At 37.8% G+C, this 18,842-nt stretch overlaps 1 protein-coding gene across 2 annotated transcripts in view; it reads left to right on the forward strand.

Moving 5' to 3' along the window:
- The window catches only part of LOC128684404 (uncharacterized), a 70,174-nt gene extending 52,865 nt beyond the window's left edge, over positions 1-17,309 (forward strand). For both annotated transcript variants that reach the window (XM_070094347.1, XM_070094340.1), the window contains 2 exons: positions 8,593-8,831; positions 12,232-17,309. In XM_070094347.1, coding sequence (XP_069950448.1) covers positions 8,593-8,831; positions 12,232-13,134 — 1,142 coding nt within the window. In that variant the 3' untranslated portion in view covers positions 13,135-17,309. The remainder of the gene's footprint in view (positions 1-8,592; positions 8,832-12,231) is intronic.
- The last annotated feature ends 1,533 nt before the right edge of the window (positions 17,310-18,842 follow it).

Here is an 18,842-nt window from a genome sequence, read left to right on the forward strand (position 1 = left end):
TGCTTTTGCAGAGGTGTTCAGAATACAACAGTTTAGAAGCATATACGTATAAAGATACACAACATATCCCTCCAAACTGCCAATATCCCAAACCCCTCCTTTAAAGTGCAGGCATTGTACTTCCCATTTCCAGGACTCAAGTCCGACTATAAGAAAATAACTGGTTTCCCTGAATCCCTTCACTAAATATTACCCTGCTCACACTCCAACAGATCGTCAGGTCCCAAGTATCATTTGTCTCCATTCACTCCTATCTAACACGCTCATGCACGCTTGCTGGAAGTCGAAGCCCCTCGCCCACAAAACCTCCTTTACCCCCTCTTTCCAACCCTTTCGAGGACGACCCCTACCCCTCTTTCCTTCCCCTATAGATTTATATGCTTTCCATGTCATTCTACTTTGATCCATTTTCTCTAAATGACCAAACCACCTCAACAACCCCTCTTCTGCCCTCTGACTAATGCTTTTATTAACTCCACACCTTCTCCTAATTTCCACACTCCGAATTTTCTGCATAATATTTACACCACACATTGCCCTTAGACAGGACATCTCCACTGCCTCCAACCGTCTCCTCGCTGCTGCATTTACCACCCAAGCTTCACATCCATATAAGAGTGTTGGTACTACTATACTTTCATACATTCCCTTCTTTGCCTCCATAGATAACGTTTTTTGACTCCACATATACCTCAACGCACCACTCACCTTTTTCCCCTCATCAATTCTATGATTAACCTCATCCTTCATAAATCCATCCGCCGACACGTCAACTCCCAAGTATCTGAAAACATTCACTTCTTCCATACTCCTCCTCCCCAATTTGATATCCAATTTTTCTTTATCTAAATCATTTGATACCCTCATCACCTTACTCTTTTCTATGTTCACTTTCAACTTTCTACCTTTACACACATTCTCAAACTCATCCACTAACCTTTGCAATTTTTCTTTAGAATCTCCCATAAGCACAGTATCATCAGCAAAAAGTAACTGTGTCAAATCCCATTTTGAATTTGATTCCCCATAATTTAATCCCACCCCTCTCCCGAACACCCTAGCATTTACTTCTTTTACAACCCCATCTATAAATATATTAAACAACCATGGTGACATTACACATCCCTGTCTAAGACCTACTTTTACCGGGAAGTATTCTCCCTCTCTTCTACACACCCTAACCTGAGCCTCACTATCCTCATAAAAGCTCTTTACAGCATTTAGTAACTTACCACCTATTCCATAAACTTGCAACATCTGCCACATTGCTCCTCTATCCACTCTATCATATGCCTTTTCTAAATCCATAAATGCAATAAAAACTTCCCTACCTTTATCTAAATACTGTTCACATATATGCTTCAATGTAAACACTTGATCTACACATCCCCTACCCACTCTGAAGCCTCCTTGCTCATCCGCAATTCTACATTCTGTCTTACCTCTAATTCTTTCAATTATAACTCTACCGTATACTTTTCCTGGTATACTCAGTAAACTTATTCCTCTATAATTTTTACAATCTCTTTTGTCCCCTTTCCCTTTATATAAAGGGACTATACATGCTCTCCGCCAATCCCTAGGTACCTTCCCCTCTTTCATACATTTATTAAACAAAAGTACCAACCACTCCAACACTATATCCCCCCCTGCTTTTAACATTTCTGTCATATATATATATATATATATATATATATATATATATATATATATATATATATATATATATATATATATATACAGTGGACCCCCGCTTAACGATCACCTCCAAACGCGACCAATTATGTAAGTGTATTTATGTAAGTGCGTTTGTACGTGTATGTTTGGGGGTCTGAAATGGACTAATCTACTTCACAATATTCCTTATGGGAAAAAATTCGGTCAGTACTGGCACCTGAACATACTACTGGAATGAAAAAAGTTCGTTAACCGGGGGTCCACTGTATATATATATATATATATATATATATATATATATATATATATATATATATATATATATATATAGGTAGTAGGTTGGTAGACAGCAACCACCCAGGGAGGTACTACCGTCCTGCCAAGTGAGTGTAAAACGAAGCCTGTGATTGTTTTACATGATGGTAGGATTGCTGATGTCTTTTGTCTGTCTCATAAATATGCAAGATTACAGGCATGTCTTGCTACTTCTACTTACACTTAGGTCACACTACACATACATGTACACATTTATTTATACACACTCATCTGAGTTTTCTTTGATTTTATCTTAATAGTTCTTGGTCTTATTAATTTTCCTTTTATATCCATGGGGAAGTGGAATAAGAATCTTTCCTCCGTAAGCCATGCGTGTTGTAAAAGTCAACTAAAATGCCGGGAACAATGGGCTAGTAACCCCTTTTCCTGTAAAGATTACTAAAAAGAATAAGAAGAAGAAAATTGTCAAAGTGGGAAGTCTGAATGTGCGTGGATGTTGTGCAGATGATAAGAAAGAGATGATTGTGGATGTTATGAATGAGAAGAAGCTGGATGTCCTGGCTTTAAGTGAAACAAAGCTGAAGGGGGTGGGAGAGTTTCAGTGGAGAGGAATAAATGGGATTAGGTCAGGGGTTTCAAATAGAGTTAGAGCTAAAGAAGGAGTAGCAATAATGTTGAAGGATAAGCTATGGCAGGAAAAGAGGGACTATAAATGTATAAATTCAAGGATTATGTGGAGTAAAATAAAGATTGGATGTGAAAAGTGGGTTATAATAAGCGTGTATGCACCTGGAGAAGAGAGAAGTGTAGAGGAGAGAGAGAGATTTTGGGAAATGTTGAGTGAATGCGTGGGGAGTTTTGAATCAAGTGTGAGAGTAATGGTGGTTGGGGATTTCAATGCTAAAGTGGGTAAAAATGTTATGGAAGGAGTAGTAGGTAAATTTGGGGTGCCAGGGGTAAATGTAAATGGGGAGCCTTTAATTGAGCTATGTGTAGAAAGAAATTTGGTAATAAGTAATACATATTTTATGAAAAAGAGGATAAATAAATATACAAGGTATGATGTAGCATGTAATGAAAGTAGTTTATTAGATTATGTATTGGTGGATAAAAGGTTGATGGGTAGGCTCCAGGATGTACATGTTTATAGAGGGGCAACTGATATATCGGATCATTATTTAGTTGTAGCTACAGTTAGAGTAAGAGGTAGATGGGAAAAGAGGAAGGTGGCAACAACAAGTAAGAGGGAGGTGAAAGTGTATAAACTAAGGGAGGAGGAAGTTCAGGTGAGATATAAGCGACTATTGGCAGAAAGGTGGGCTAGTGCAAAGATGAGTAGTGGGGGGGTTGAAGAGGGTTGGAATAGTTTTAAAAATGCAGTATTAGAATGTGGGGCAGAAGTTTGTGGTTATAGGAGGGTGGGGGCAGGAGGAAAGAGGAGTGATTGGTGGAATGATGAAGTAAAGGGTGTGATAAAAGAGAAAAAGGTAGCTTATGAGAGGTTTTTACAAAGCAGAAGTGTTATAAGAAGAGCAGAGTATATGGAGAGTAAAAGAAAGGTAAAGAGAGTGGTGAGAGAGTGCAAAAGGAGAGCAGATGATAGAGTGGGAGAGGCACTGTCAAGAAATTTTAATGAAAATAAGAAAAAATTTTGGAGTGAGTTAAACAAGTTAAGAAAGCCTAGGGAAAATATGGATTTGTCAGTTAAAAACAGAGTAGGGGAGTTAGTAGATGGGGAGATGGAGGTATTGGGTAGATGGCGAGAATATTTTGAGGAACTTTTAAATGTTAAGGAAGAAACAGAGGCAGTAATTTCATGCACTGGTCAGGGAGGTATACCATCTTTTAGGAGTGAAGAAGAGCAGAATGTAAGTGTGGGGGAGGTACGTGAGGCATTACGTAAAATGAAAGGGGGTAAAGCAGCTGGAACTGATGGGATCATGACAGAAATGTTAAAAGCAGGGGGGGATATAGTGTTGGAGTGGTTGGTACTTTTGTTTAATAAATGTATGAAAGAGGGGAAGTTACCTAGGGATTGGCAGAGAGCATGTATAGTCCCTTTATATAAAGGGAAAGGGGACAAAAGAGACTGTAAAAATTATAGAGGAATAAGCTTACTGAGTATACCAGGAAAAGTGTACGGTAGGGTTATAATTGAAAGAATTAGAGGTAAGACAGAATGTAGGATTGCGGATGAGCAAGGAAGTTTTAGAGTGGGTAGGGGATGTGTAGATCAGGTGTTTACATTGAAGCATATATGTGAACAGTATTTAGATAAAGATAGGGAAGTTTTTATTGCATTTATGGATTTAGAAAAGGCATATGATAGAGTGGATAGAGGAGCAATGTGGCAGATGTTGCAAGTATATGGAATAGGTGGTAAGTTATTAAATGCTGTAAAGAGTTTTTATGTGGATAGTGAGGCTCAGGTTAGGGTGTGTAGAAGAGAGGGAGACTACTTCCCGGTAAAAGTAGGTCTTAGACAGGGATGTGTAATGTCACCATGGTTGTTTAATATATTTATAGATGGGGTTGTTAAGGAAGTAAATGCTAGGGTGTTTGGGAGAGGGGTGGGATTAAATTATGGGGAATCAAATTCAAAATGGGAATTGACACAGTTACTTTTTGCTGATGATACTGTGCTTATGGGAGATTCTAAAGAAAAATTGCAAAGGTTAGTGGATGAGTTTGGGAATGTGTGTAAAGGTAGAAAGTTGAAAGTGAACATAGAAAAGAGTAAGGTGATGAGGGTGTCAAATGATTTAGATAAAGAAAAATTGGATATCAAATTGGGGAGGAGGAGTATGGAAGAAGTGAATGTTTTCAGATACTTGGGAGTTGACGTGTCGGCGGATGGATTTATGAAGGATGAGGTTAATCATAGAATTGATGAGGGAAAAAAGGTGAGTGGTGCGTTGAGGTATATGTGGAGTCAAAAAACGTTATCTATGGAGGCAAAGAAGGGAATGTATGAAAGTATAGTAGTACCAACACTCTTATATGGGTGTGAAGCTTGGGTGGTAAATGCAGCAGCGAGGAGACGGTTGGAGGCAGTGGAGATGTCCTGTTTAAGGGCAATGTGTGGTGTAAATATTATGCAGAAAATTCGGAGTGTGGAAATTAGGAGAAGGTGTGGAGTTAATAAAAGTATTAGTCAGAGGGCAGAAGAGGGGTTGTTGAGGTGGTTTGGTCATTTAGAGAGAATGGATCAAAGTAGAATGACATGGAAAGCATATAAATCTATAGGGGAAGGAAGGCGGGGTAGGGGTCGTCCTCGAAAGGGTTGGAGAGAGGGGGTAAAGGAGGTTTTGTGGGTAAGGGGCTCGGACTTCCAGCAAGCGTGCGTGAGCGTGTTAGATAGGAGTGAATGGAGACGAATGGTACTTGGGACCTGACGATCTGTTGGAGTGTGAGCAGGGTAATATTTAGTGAAGGGATTCAGGGAAACCGGTTATTTTCATATAGTCAGACTTGAGTCCTGGAAATGGGAAGTACAATGCCTGCACTTTAAAGGAGGGGTTTGGGATATTGGCAGTTTGGAGGGATATGTTGTGTATCTTTATATGTGTATGCTTCTAGACTGTTGTATTCTGAGCACCTCTGCAAAAACAGTGATAATGTGCGAGTGTGGTGAAAGTGTTGAATGATGATGAAAGTATTTTCTTTTTGGGGATTTTCTTTCTTTTTTGGGTCACCCTGCCTCGGTGGGAGACGGCCGACTTTTTCAAAAAAAAAAAAAAAAAATATATATATTATATATATATATATATATATATTATATATATATTATATATATATTATATATATATTATATATATATATATATATATATATATATATATATAATATGTGCTTTGAAGAAGGATGGGGGAATCAGACCCATTGCTGTTGGTAACACTCTTCGCCGTCTCGTTGCCAAAGCAGCAGTTTGAAATATTTGCCTTATAGATGCCAGTTTACACCAGCCACAGCAACTGGGCTTTGGGGTCTCTCAAGGCAGTGAAGCCGCAGCTCATGCGACAAGGGCCTACACTAGGAACCTACCAGAAGACGAGGCTGTAGTCAAACTTGATTTTAGAAATGTCTTCAATATGGTGAAGAGAGCTGTGGTCTTGCCGGCCGTTCGGGGTCGGTTCCCCAGTCTTTTTCCCTTCATTTCAGCTGGCTACAGCAAACCCTCAATTCTTTTGTTTGGAGAACATGAAATTCTCTCATCAGAGGGTGTTCAGCAGGGTGATCCACTCGCTCCACTTCTCTTCTGCTTGGCAGTAAGAGAACTAACTTCCGGCCTATGCAGCACTCAACATCTGGTACCTGGATGATGGCACTCTGGCAGGTACTGAAGAGTCCCTGTTAGAGGACCTACAACTGGTGAAGACTCAATCCCTCCAAGTATGAAATCATCACAGAGAACCAGGAAATAATCAGTGCCATGCAAAGAATCCTCCCAGAAGTCTCTACTATCACTCCATTCAGCGGCTAACACCGCTGGGTCACCAGGCCATCGACACTGTCCTCAAGGACAAATTGAATGACCTGATGAGACTGGAGGAGAGAATAAGCGATCTTGATGACCATGATGCTCTGTATCTCCTCTCAAGGTATCTTACTATGCCAAGACTCACTCAGTTCCTGAGGTGTGCACCCTCTTTTGACAACCCAACACTCGACGAATATGATGCACACCTGAGATCAACCTTTAAGAAGGCACTGAACCTGTCACTAGAGGATCTGCAATGGGATCAGACAACCCTCCCAGTGTGACTGGGAGGTATAGGGGTGCGCAAAGCAACGCATGTAGCTTTACCTGCTTTTCTATCTTCGTGTTTGGCTTCCAGTGGATTAGTCAAGAAGATCATCCCCGAATGCTTGAGAGATGTGGTAGGAGCGCAAGACCCCAGGTTTACTGAAGCGGACTCCTCCAGTAGACTAGCTCCTCTCAAAGAGCACAAACAGTCCCACTGGGACAAACCGATCATGGAAAAAATCGCCAACACATTGCTCACCAACGCTTCAGGAAAGGACAAAGCTCGTTTCCTAGTGATGAAGGCACCACATTCAGGAGATTTCCTTCTAGCTGTTCCCAATTCCTCCCTGGGCACTCGAATCGACCCACAGGCCATTCAGATTGGTGTTGCTCTTCGCCTAGCCACCCCCATCTTCACCAAACATAGGTGTATTTGCCGCTAGGCGATGGCTGATCAGTTTGGACTTCATGGTCTCATGTGTCACACATCAGAAGGGAAGTATGCCAGACATGAGGAGGTCAATGACATTATAAAGAGAAGCCTCGCCACAGCCCGTTGCCCAGCTCAACGGTACCCTAGGTACCTTCCCCTCTTTCATACATTTATTGAACAAAAATACCAAACACCTGATGACTGTATCATCCCCTGCTTTTAACATTTCTGTTATGATCCCGTCAGTTCCAGCTGCTTTACCACCTTTCATTCTATGTAATACCTCATGTACCTTCCACACACTCATATCTTGCTCTTCTTCACTCCTAAAAGATGTTATACCTCCCTGGACAGTGCACGAAATTACTGCCTCCCTCTCGTCATCAACATTTAAAAGTTCCTCAAAATATTCCTGCCATCTTCCCAATACCTCCAACTTCCCATCTACTAATTCTCCTACTCTGTTTTTAACTGACAAATCTATTCGTTCCCTAGGTTCTCTCAACCTGTTTATCTCACTCCAAAATTTTTTTCTTACTCTCAGCAAAATTTCTTGACAGTGCCTCACCCACAGTATCATTTGCTCTCTTTTTGCAACTTCTCACCACTCTCTTTGCCTTTCTTTTACTCTCCATATACTCCACCCTTCTTATATCACTTTTGCTTTGTAAAAACCTCTCATAAGTGACCTTTTTTTCTTTTATTGTACCCTTTACCTCATCATTCCACCAATCACTCCTCTTTCCTCCTGCGCCCACCCTCCTATAACCACAAACTTCTGCCCCACATTCTAACACTGCATTTTTAAAACTAATCCCACCCCTCTTTAACCCCCACACTACCTATACTCGCACGAGACTAGCCCACCTTTCTGCCAACAGTTGTTTATATCTCGCCCTAGCTTCCTCCTCCTTTAGTTCATAAACTTTCACCTCTCTCTTACTTGCTGTTGCCATTTTCCTTTTGTCTCATCTACCTCTTACTCTAACTGTAGCCACAACTAAATAATGATCTGATATATCCATTACACCTCTATAAACATGCACATCCTGAAGTCTACCCATCAACCTTTTATCCACCAATACATAATCTAACAAACTACTTTCATTACGTGCTATATTATATCTTCTATACTTAGCCTCTTTTTCATAAAAAGTATATTACAAATTGGGAGCAGTGTAAGGGGTATTTAAAAATGAAAGTTTGTGATGAGGCAGGGTATGAGCAATAACTAATAAGCAGAATTAAATGGTGTGATTGAAAAGGCTGGTGTTTTTAAAAGTCAGTGTTTGGAGAAGATTCTGAAAAGAACATTATGCTATCATTCCTAGTAAGAGAATTGTATATCAAATGCATTAGCCTGAGATTTCATTTATTGTTTCTTAAATATATATATATTATTTCTAATCAATAAATTTCCTTAACATAAATTGTTATAGTTCTCTGTTTTTCTCTTTAGCTCCCTGGGATGCAGACATGACTCGATTCTTCATCACTGAATATCGCAGTGTTAGAGGAATCATGACGAAGAAGAGAGAAGCTTTCTTACACATTTCAGAGAAGATGAACCAAAAGGGATATGATGTCACACCTTACACAGTAGAGAAAAAGTGGCACAACCTAATCAAAACATACAAAAATGTCTTGGATCGTGCAATCCACAAGGGGGAGGAAAAAATATGCTGGGAATTCTTTGAGGTAATTACTGTATGAAAATGTAAAACTTAGCAGAGCTTCATATACTGTACTGCACCAAGGATAATTTTAGTTGTAAGCTTGCAAAACATTAAATGTTATTGCTGTATGTTTGTGTATAATATTAGAAAATTATCACGCACAAATTATTTGATTTCTTAAATACCTTTTCTGCTTCTTTTAGATATCTTTTTCTTTCTATCTGGTTCTTGGATTTCAATAAAATTTTTAATTGAGTTTTCATTGATTTCACCCAAAAGATTCAAATTAAATTCTTACTGGTAATGTAATGGTTTTTGGGAATGCAAGTTATTCTGATTACACATAATTGATGATTATACCAGGGTCATATTTTGAGTTATAATTTGTTTTGTTTCTTATATAAAAATTAAACTTTTTTTTTTTTTTTTTAATTTATTGTGGTAATACAGTGGAACCTCGGTGCATGACTAGCTCCCTACTCAAACAAAGCTCAGCACTCAATCAAACAAATAAGACCTGCCAGAACTTTGCTGTAAACTATTTCGTGTTTCTTTGCATTTTTTTATTATTATTAACACATCAGCCGATTCCCACCAAGGCAGGGTGACCTGAAAAAAAAAAATTTCATCGTCATTCACTCCATCACTGTCTTGCCAGAGGGGTGTTTTACACTACAGTTATGAAACTGCAACATTAACACCCCTCCCTCAGAGTGTAGACACTGTACTTCCCATCTCCAGGACTCAAGTCCAGCCTGCCGGTTTCCCTGAATCCCTTCATAAATGTTACTTTGCTCACACTCCAACAGCACGTCAAGGATTAAAAACCATATTTAAACACCTTCACCTCTCTCTTACTTGCTGCTTCTATGTTCCTTCTATCCCATCTTTGTATTCTTTGTATTATTTGTATAAATAAGTCACCATGGGGCCTATGAAGATTAGTGATAACAGCCAACCAAACAGAAAATTGGTTGGGAAGAACTTGTTCGATACTCAAATGAATCGGCACTCGAACAGCCTTCTGGAATGAATTAAAATTGCATACTGAGGTTCCATTGTATATGACTTCAGCAGTAAAACTTTTAAATTTGTTGAGTGAACTTGCTTGGTATTTTTACACTCATATAAATAGCTACGTAATTACGACTTGGTATAATGTTAAAGTCAGCAGACAGCTAGGTATAATGGTTTATGATTAAATTTTCACATGCACTCTCCTCCCACCCATAACAAAACAAAAAAAGTAAAAACAAATTTATAAGTAAATTCCAAGCACTAGCAGTAAGCTAGCTGCAGTTTTGGTTTTGTGTCAGAGCCGAAATCTTTGACTACTACCTGAGTTTGAGATGGTTGGTATGACAAAAAAAAAAAAAAGACTAATATATTAGTAATATACATATCCTGTTTTGCTAATAAAAAAAACTCATTCTGTTGTCTATTAATCATTTTCTTAATTTTCTCTGATAGTATGATTATTAATTTTGTAATGTGCACGTGCCTTCTGCTAATTTGGAAATAAAAAATTATATACAGTGGAACCTCTACTTACGAGTTCAGTCCGTTCCATGACCTTGCTCACATCTGGATTTGTTCGTTTGCAGAGTCAATTTTCCTCATTTAAATTAATTGAAATGGAATTCATTCATTCCAGTGGAATTCCAGGCATGAGAAAATACTTCAATAATTTCCCTAATATCAATTTACGGCTTATTTATATATCACAATTCATGTAATATGACATAATAAACAATATTAACAGTATAGAAACACGATATGTACACTAGAATGAATAAAATACATGTCATTACGTAGGTGGCTAGTGGTGGTGACAGTGGCCATTGTTGTTGGGGTTTATAGGGCCACCACAGCGACCATTCCTGCTCCTGACTACATGTGTAGAGAACCTAGGATAACCCAAAAAAGTCAGACAGAGTGACTTACAAGTGCTACACTCTTAATGCTACACTTAATTGTTACACTCTGAATGCCACACTTAATTGCTACACTCTTAATGCTACACTTTACCACTGCTGCTTCATGTTGTCTGCCATTGCTGCCTCATGATGTCTGCCACTGCTGCTTCATGATGTCTGCCACTGCTGTTTCATGTCTGCCACTGCTGCTTCATGTTTTCTGCCACTGCTACCTCATGATGTCTGCCACTGCTACCTCATGATGTCTGCCATGGCTACCTCATGATGTCTGCCACTGCTGCTTCATGTTTTCTGCCACTGCTACCTCATGATGTCTGCTCCTACTTTTGCTAGCGTGTTGAAGAGCTTTCCAATATATGAAGGCTGAGGGGCAGTGCCAGTTGGACAGATACGTATTGGACAGTGACGTCATTTGTTTAGTTTTGAACATCGCCAAAGAATTGAACATTTCTGCTACTTTGAGCTCAATTTCAATGTGCTTTTCATCGTGAAACCAATCAAAATCTTATCTATTTCTGTAGTATATCTTCCATTCTATCAAATGAGACCAAAAAAAACGAGAATACAACAAAAACAAAAAAATACAAAAATATGCCGCTAATGGGAGGCTAATGGCTGAGAAGTGAACTCTGTTATTTATGGCCCAATTTCTTTCATTTTTGGTGTACGCTAAAAAGCATCTTTCCATCATACATTGCCCAAGTTTCAGTAAGATAGTCCGACAAACAACTGAGATCCAGTTCTCTAGATTAAGAGCAAGAGCCCCTCACCAGCGTCAAGGAACCTCCTTCGAGGCCCGCTTGCATCTGGAAATTTCGCTTGGGTCTGGAAGCAAAAAATTGACCGAGTGACTGCTCATATCTGGAAAAGCTCGCACATGGATGCACTTACAAGTAGAGGTTCCAATGTATTAACAAGCCTGTTGTAAGTATACAGCCAGGAGATTAACTACAGGTTGTGTGCAGGAAAAAATGTTTTTTCTTAGAGGATGAGACCTTTAGAGCGAAATTTATACCAGCTTCATGATTTTTTTTACTGTAACCCAAGGGGGCACATGAAAGACTCCTGTATACTGTACTGTTTGAATCATCCCATTTTGAACTGTCTTTTGCAAAGCTAATATTTTTCTTGCCTTCTCTTCCTGTTATGTACTGTAATCAAACATAATTAAAAGTTAGTAAAATGCTAATGTTCAGATGTATAAATCCAGCACAATGTAAGATAAATAATCTTGAGTTATTCAACAAGGTTCTGAACTAAACTTGAGATAGTGACATATTAGTTTAGCAATAAATGTGTGTTGCAAATAACTTATGGAAAAATATTGCTTATTACTTTCTTAAACTTATATATTAAGTTAAAAAATTATTCTTGGAAATGTTATTTTATACTGACTGGATGCATGACTTCTTCATTAAATGGTAGCCTTGGTTTGTTTTATAAATTACAAAGAGTAAACATCATTAACATTTCCTCAAATTACAGGATATGGATGAAATTATTAAGAACAGCACGCCAGCTCTACCAGCACCAGGAAACCTTCAAGCACTAGCCAAATCTAGGAAGGTGTATCCAGATCCAGTTGTCTCACCTTCACCAGTTCCAGAAACCATATCAGTGTCTCCAGATTTCTTGCCTTGCCCACCATCACCAGAGTTAATTATAACAACGTCTCACTCTTCTTCTTCACCACCCACAGTTGAAGGGGCTAACACATCCTCTCCTGCCTTTAATATGTCAACACTGTTATCTTCTACACCTTCTAGGTCTAATGTACTAAATAACTCTACTTCATGTGTTGGCGTCTCTACGCATTCCTCCTTGCAACCTACCGAGAATCAAAACTCTTCTCATACTCATTTTGCAACAGAGACATCATCACAAACTCAAGCAACATATTCTTCTCAAAATCAGATTGTTTCCACAGCAACTTGGCCTACACAAACACTTCATTCTCAAACTTCTGTCACAAATCTTCCAAACAATACAACACATTCTTCTTATATGCAATCACCCAGTATGACTCCTTCTCTGTCTAATGGTTATGCATCACACATTCAGAATTCTACATATTCTAAGGTAATTGAGCCACATTTGCACATTAACACACAAGATACAGGCATGATGAAAAATGATGTAAACAACAGAATTTCAGTACATGATACTAAGAAAAGAAAGTGGGAAGAAAAACCTGAAAATTTCACAAATCAAACAGAGGATTCAGATATGGATCTGCTGACAGTTCAAAAAGAAATGAATGTTCATCTCAGAACTCTGAATTCAAATATTTTGACAATGGGGCATACCCTAAATGAAAATATTCTTGGACTCAAGCGTGCTGTTGAGAGTATGGTAGCAATAATGCTTCAAAATAAAGCTAGTGCTTAGACTATCATGAAACTACTATACCACAAGCTTTTAGCTTCCTTATAGTATGTTATATTTGAACACCATTCTCCACCTAAAACTTTTTTTTTTTTTTAATCTAAGATGATTTTTTTTTTAAGACTTTTTTTTCAGTTTTAACAGGTGTGTCTGTGTGTATGTAACATACATAGAGGTTATACAGTATATATTTTGTTGCTGCATGTGTAGATTGTCTGCATTGTAGTGTTTCTTAAAGGTAATCATGCAAATAATGAATGAAAAATAAATTTTGCCATGTAAAATTTATTTGATCAAAAGTTATGTAAGAGATCATATGAAGCCTGCAGATAATATTTGTATCAACAGGTAGTCATATTTTCCCATTATTTGCATAATATACCTCATCACATCTATAGTGGACAAAATTTGTTTCTTGGATTAGTACATAAGATTTATCATTTAGGAGAAAGCATATATGTAATATTTTATTTACATTAGAACTATTGCATGTCAAAGAATATATGAAAAATTTTATTCTCTGAAAATGGTACAAAACTTAAAAAGAAAAAACTACAGTACAGTGTATATTATATTTTTTGAGTAAAGATTTAATAAAGTGTTTTCAGTGTTTGTAATGCATCTACGTTTTATTTATATACTTTAATTAAAAAGTATTACATAATACATTTTAATATGCAGAAACAAAAAAAATTTCTTATTGTCCTTGTAAATCAGTGAGTGCATATGTAGTGTGGTTGGGTGGTAGCTTTGATTATTTAGTGTTTAATCCATAGAGAAAGTGGTTACCATAAGACTAAATGTCATGAAGTCATTTGTTTATTTATGTAGTATATATTGTTACTGTATATTTATTTTTTACAGTCATCTGAACCTGCAGGAATTGACTTCCACCTGTTAATTCTTACCTTGTTTCTGCACATTTGTTGAATATCAATAACTAAATCACCCTGGATATTAAGTTTAAAGTTATCTCATAAATCTCTTGATTAATAAAAATCAGTAATAATTATTATTATGGAGAAATGCTAAACCTGTAAGGACCTTACAGGGCTGGGAAATAGAAGGCCGTTAGGATTGATCCAAAGGCACTCCTTGATGGAAGTCATTAGTGATTGTTCTTTAATATCTGTGTATTAAGACACTGAAGATGATGCTGTACATTGCATAGACTGTCATTTTAATATTAATATTTTCAAGTTTTCTTTTGTTTTTAGTGTAATATAAAAACTAATAATACTCTACTATTGTAATCTCGTAACCTTATTTAAAAATTAGTACGTATAGGTTGGCCATCACTAATCCGGCATCATCAGGACCTGTAGGGTGCTGGATTAGTGATTTTGCCGGATTAGGGAGTTTGCTGGATTACAGAGTCGTTAGGTTAGAATACACTTAACCCAATGGCGATATTTACGCATCGGCAATTTCACCTACTTTATGCCCTATTTTTAGCCCATTCTGTTGATCCGGTCTACCAAACTCAGCTATTTTGCTAGTATTCTTTCTATACTGCCAACTGAATACAAGAAACTGCCCATTCACCTATTTCAACTACCCAATGAAGTGGTCAGAAATTGGTAATTTGGCCAGTTTCACACAAATTTCAAAAAATGCCAATTTTAAAATAGGGTCCAGAATAAACAATGCAGACATTCCTGGCACTAAAATAACATTTTCTCTGTCCATTAGTAATGTCTCCAGGTCCCTCTTATATTACTCTTGCTTTCCATTTTGAATTTTTATTCACACAAAAAATAGATTTACTGTTATGTAGACTACTGCATTATCGTAATAATTATATAAATAATGTCAACCCATTCATGACCGCGTATTAGACAGCCCAGTTGGACATGTATTGGATGGTGACATCGTTTGTTTACTCTTGAACATCAGCAAAGATTGAGCATTTCTGCTACTTTGAGCTCAATTTCAAGATACTTTGTGTCTTGAAACCAATCAAAATCATAACTATTTCTGTAATATATCTTCCATTCTATCAAATGAGACAAAAAAAAAAAGGGAGATTTTTTTTTTTTCCCCAAGTCGGCCGTTTCCCGCCGAGGCAGGGTGACCCAAAAAGAAAGAAAATCCCCAAAAAGAAAATACTTTCTTCATCATTCAACACTTTCACCTCACTCACACATTATCACTGTTTTTGCAGAGGTGCCCAGGATACAACAGTTTAGAAATGCAGTGGACCCCCAGTTAACGATATTTTTTCATTCCAGAAGTATGTTCAGGTGCCAGTACTGACCGAATTTGTTCCCATAAGGAATATTGTGAAGTAGATTAGTCCATTTCAGACCCCCAAACATACACGTACAAACGCACTTACATAAATACACTTACATAATTGGTCGCATTGGGAGGTGATCGTTAAGCGGGGGTCCACTGTATATACGTATAAAAATACACAATATATCCCTCCAAACTGCCAATATCCCAAACCCCTCCTTTAGAGTGCAGGCATTTTACTTCCCATTTCCAGGACTCAAGTCCGGTTATATAAAATAAAAAGAGAATACAGCCATGAAAACTATACAAAAATACACCGCAAACTTGCTGTTATACACAAGAGTCGCAGTTTTTTTCTCATGCACTGCATGCTGCATGATTTATTTTTGTATAGTGCACATTTACCACACAGGCCTATTCTCTCATATGTAGGCCCAAATTTACCAGTCACAGCTTATCTGAGTGAGCTGAGCTCATGGTGACTGACAGTGGCTTCAAAGCCACCTTATCTTTTATGGACATAGTACGGTATATGTGCTTTACACAATGAGAAGCATTTGTTTTGTTCGTTGGAATCATGGCTCGGGCTAAGAGCAAGCAAGTTATAACAATAAATGGAGAAAAAAAAACTGGAATGACTTATGTAGCAAGTAGTGTCACCAAACAATAGCAACAGGTTGGTGTGGTGACCCCAGAAATTTGAAATAATGGTAGCCAAAATTAGTGCCGGATTACTGATGGAACCAGATTACTGATTGCTGGATTAGTGATGGCCAACCTGTACCAATAATTACACCGTACAGACCTAGTTAATAGTATAATTTATGTAAAGTTGCACTAATGAGGGTCTTCAAAAAGAGTATATGTTCTTTTCTAGTGTATTAACCAGGGCAACTGTCTTTTTTTGTGTTGGGAAAATATAAATATTAATTTAATAAAGAAAGAAATAACAGTAAATTAATAAAACATTAAATGTTGGTAATAATGTAAATTTAACTCACAATAAATAAATGAAATTTACAATAATGTCAGTGCATGACAGTAAAAGCTGCAAAATGTGTCTACTCTTATCTTATTCAATCAAGTTATAGAACAGATTTGAAAAAAAATCAAAAGTATAGTATCCACCTGTGTAGATACGTATAATTAGGGGTATACCCTTAAGAGTTTACTTCAAATTATTTTTAGGGATTCACTTTGTAAGTTCTGCTAATGTCTAGGTGAATTGTGGCCTTAATAACCTCTGCATTCCCTGAAGCACACCCCATGGAAGACAAATCCTCAACTCTTTTTGTCAGTTTGTGTGACTGTTTCCATAAAAGAAATTTCGGTATTTGATGACCCCCAGTGAGTTTAGTACTTTTTCATTAATAACATAAAATATATATATATATGAAGATGTGTTCAGGAAGTTATTTCATCTGTTAGGTTAGACTGACTGTCTAGGGTACCACAAATAATCTGAACATAATTTAACAAAAATGTTACTTTATTTTATCAGTATACTGTTAGCTAAACAGCAAAGCAGTCTACTGTCTTCTTTATATTTTCTACCCCTTTATATTTATGAGTTTAGTGCTTCCCTTTAATATACTGTATAATAATTTACTTGATAAAAGTACAGTTCATGTATACAGTATATAACTCAGTTCTGTGAGCACTGAAACTAGAAATTTTGTAAACTGTGGGCTTTATTAGCTTTATGTTATTTTTATAAATGAAATAGCATACAAAATAATTTTCAGTTTTTTGTTTATGGCAATGATAATGAAAATTATCTTTTATTTTAGCATAAATGTACTGTATGTTGACTGGATTATCCTTTGAAAATTGTTGAGTGTATAGATATGTGGTTATCCCTTGTGACAAGTTCACAAAGGAAAATGTCAAGAAATTCAGTATGGTATATGTTTGTTGAAAAATAAAAAATTAGAGATAAACTATTGAGTATGAAAAAATCCCAACAGTTATTTTACAGCTCTATACATCACTAGTCAGGTCTCATTTGGATTATGCTGCTCAGTTCTGGTCTCCTTACTACAGGATGGATATAGACTCAGAGAACATACAGAGAAGAATGACTAAAATGATTTACTGTATAAGGAATCTCCCATATGAAGACAGCTTTAGAGCCTTGAATCTCCACTCTCTGGAGAGACGTACCCCTCAAGGAAGGTTCCTTGATGTTGGTGAGGGGCTCTTGATTTAGGGAATTGGATCTGTGCTCCAGTTCCCCGAATTAAGCCTGAATGCCTTCCACATCCCCCCCCAGGCGCTGTATAATCCTCTGGGTTTAGCGCTTCCCCCTTGATTATAATAATAATAATAATGGAGAGACGTAGAATGAGGGGAGATATCATCGAAGTGTATAAGTGGATGATGGGCTTAAACAAAGGTGATATTAGTAAAGTACTGAGGGTGTCGAACCAGGTAAGAACCAGAAATAATGGATTTAAATTGGATAAATTTAGATTTAGAAAGGACATTGGTAAGTACTGGTTTTCGAACATTATTATTATTATTATTATAATAAAAAAGATGTGCTAAACCACAACGGCTATACAGTGCTGCAGGGCAGGAAGGAAGCGAGGGTATCAGGTGGCAAAAGGGAGAGGGATGAGTAGTAGGTTATGGAGAATAGCGGGGCAGTGGATAGCAAAAGGGTAGAGGGCAGCAAAAGATTGAGGTAGAAAGGGAGTGCGAAAGGTATCAGAGTTTGTGGAGTAAATCAGTCGTTGTCAAGAAGTCAGTGAGAGAGTCAGGATTAAAGGAGGGTCCATCAGCAAGAAGGGAAGGTAAAGAAAGAGTAGGAGAGCAGAGATGACGTTGGAGGTAAATTCTGCGTGCTAGTTGATAGAGAGGGCAGTCTAACAGAATGTGGCTAATCAATACTGGAACCTGACACTTCTCACAGAGAGAAACAGGGCGCCTTTCCATGAGATACCCATGAGTAAGACGAGCGTGGCCAATGCGAAGACGGGAGAGAATGGTCTCCCAACCTCGACACTGATGACAAGAAGATGGCCAGTTACCTATAATTGCTTTAATAGACTGAAGTTTGTTACTGAGCAGATTAGACCAACGTTGTTGCCAACGGGTGTGAAGGTGGGTAGCTATTACAGCAAAATAGTCCGTAAATGGAACACCTCTATATGAAACTGGTAGGTTATGTACTGCATACAATTCAGCTGTAAAAATGCTAGCTGAGGATAGTAAATGTCCTCGCATGACACTGTCCGGAAACACTGCTTCGAATCCGATGCCATCAGAAGACTTAGAGCCATCTGTGTACACTGCGATGGCATGAGAATGAGAGCGGAAGTGATCAAGAAAAAGAGAGCAGGAAGCTACCATAGGCAGTTGGGCTTTCGCGCAAGGGAATGAGAAAGAACAGACCTGGACAGCTGGAACTTCCCAGGGGGGCAGGGAAAAGTGAGATGCTACATGAACATAGAAAGGTGGTAACTGAAGGG

Source organism: Cherax quadricarinatus, chromosome 4 (assembly GCF_038502225.1).
Source record: "Cherax quadricarinatus isolate ZL_2023a chromosome 4, ASM3850222v1, whole genome shotgun sequence".
Lineage (NCBI taxonomy): Eukaryota > Metazoa > Arthropoda > Malacostraca > Decapoda > Parastacidae > Cherax > Cherax quadricarinatus.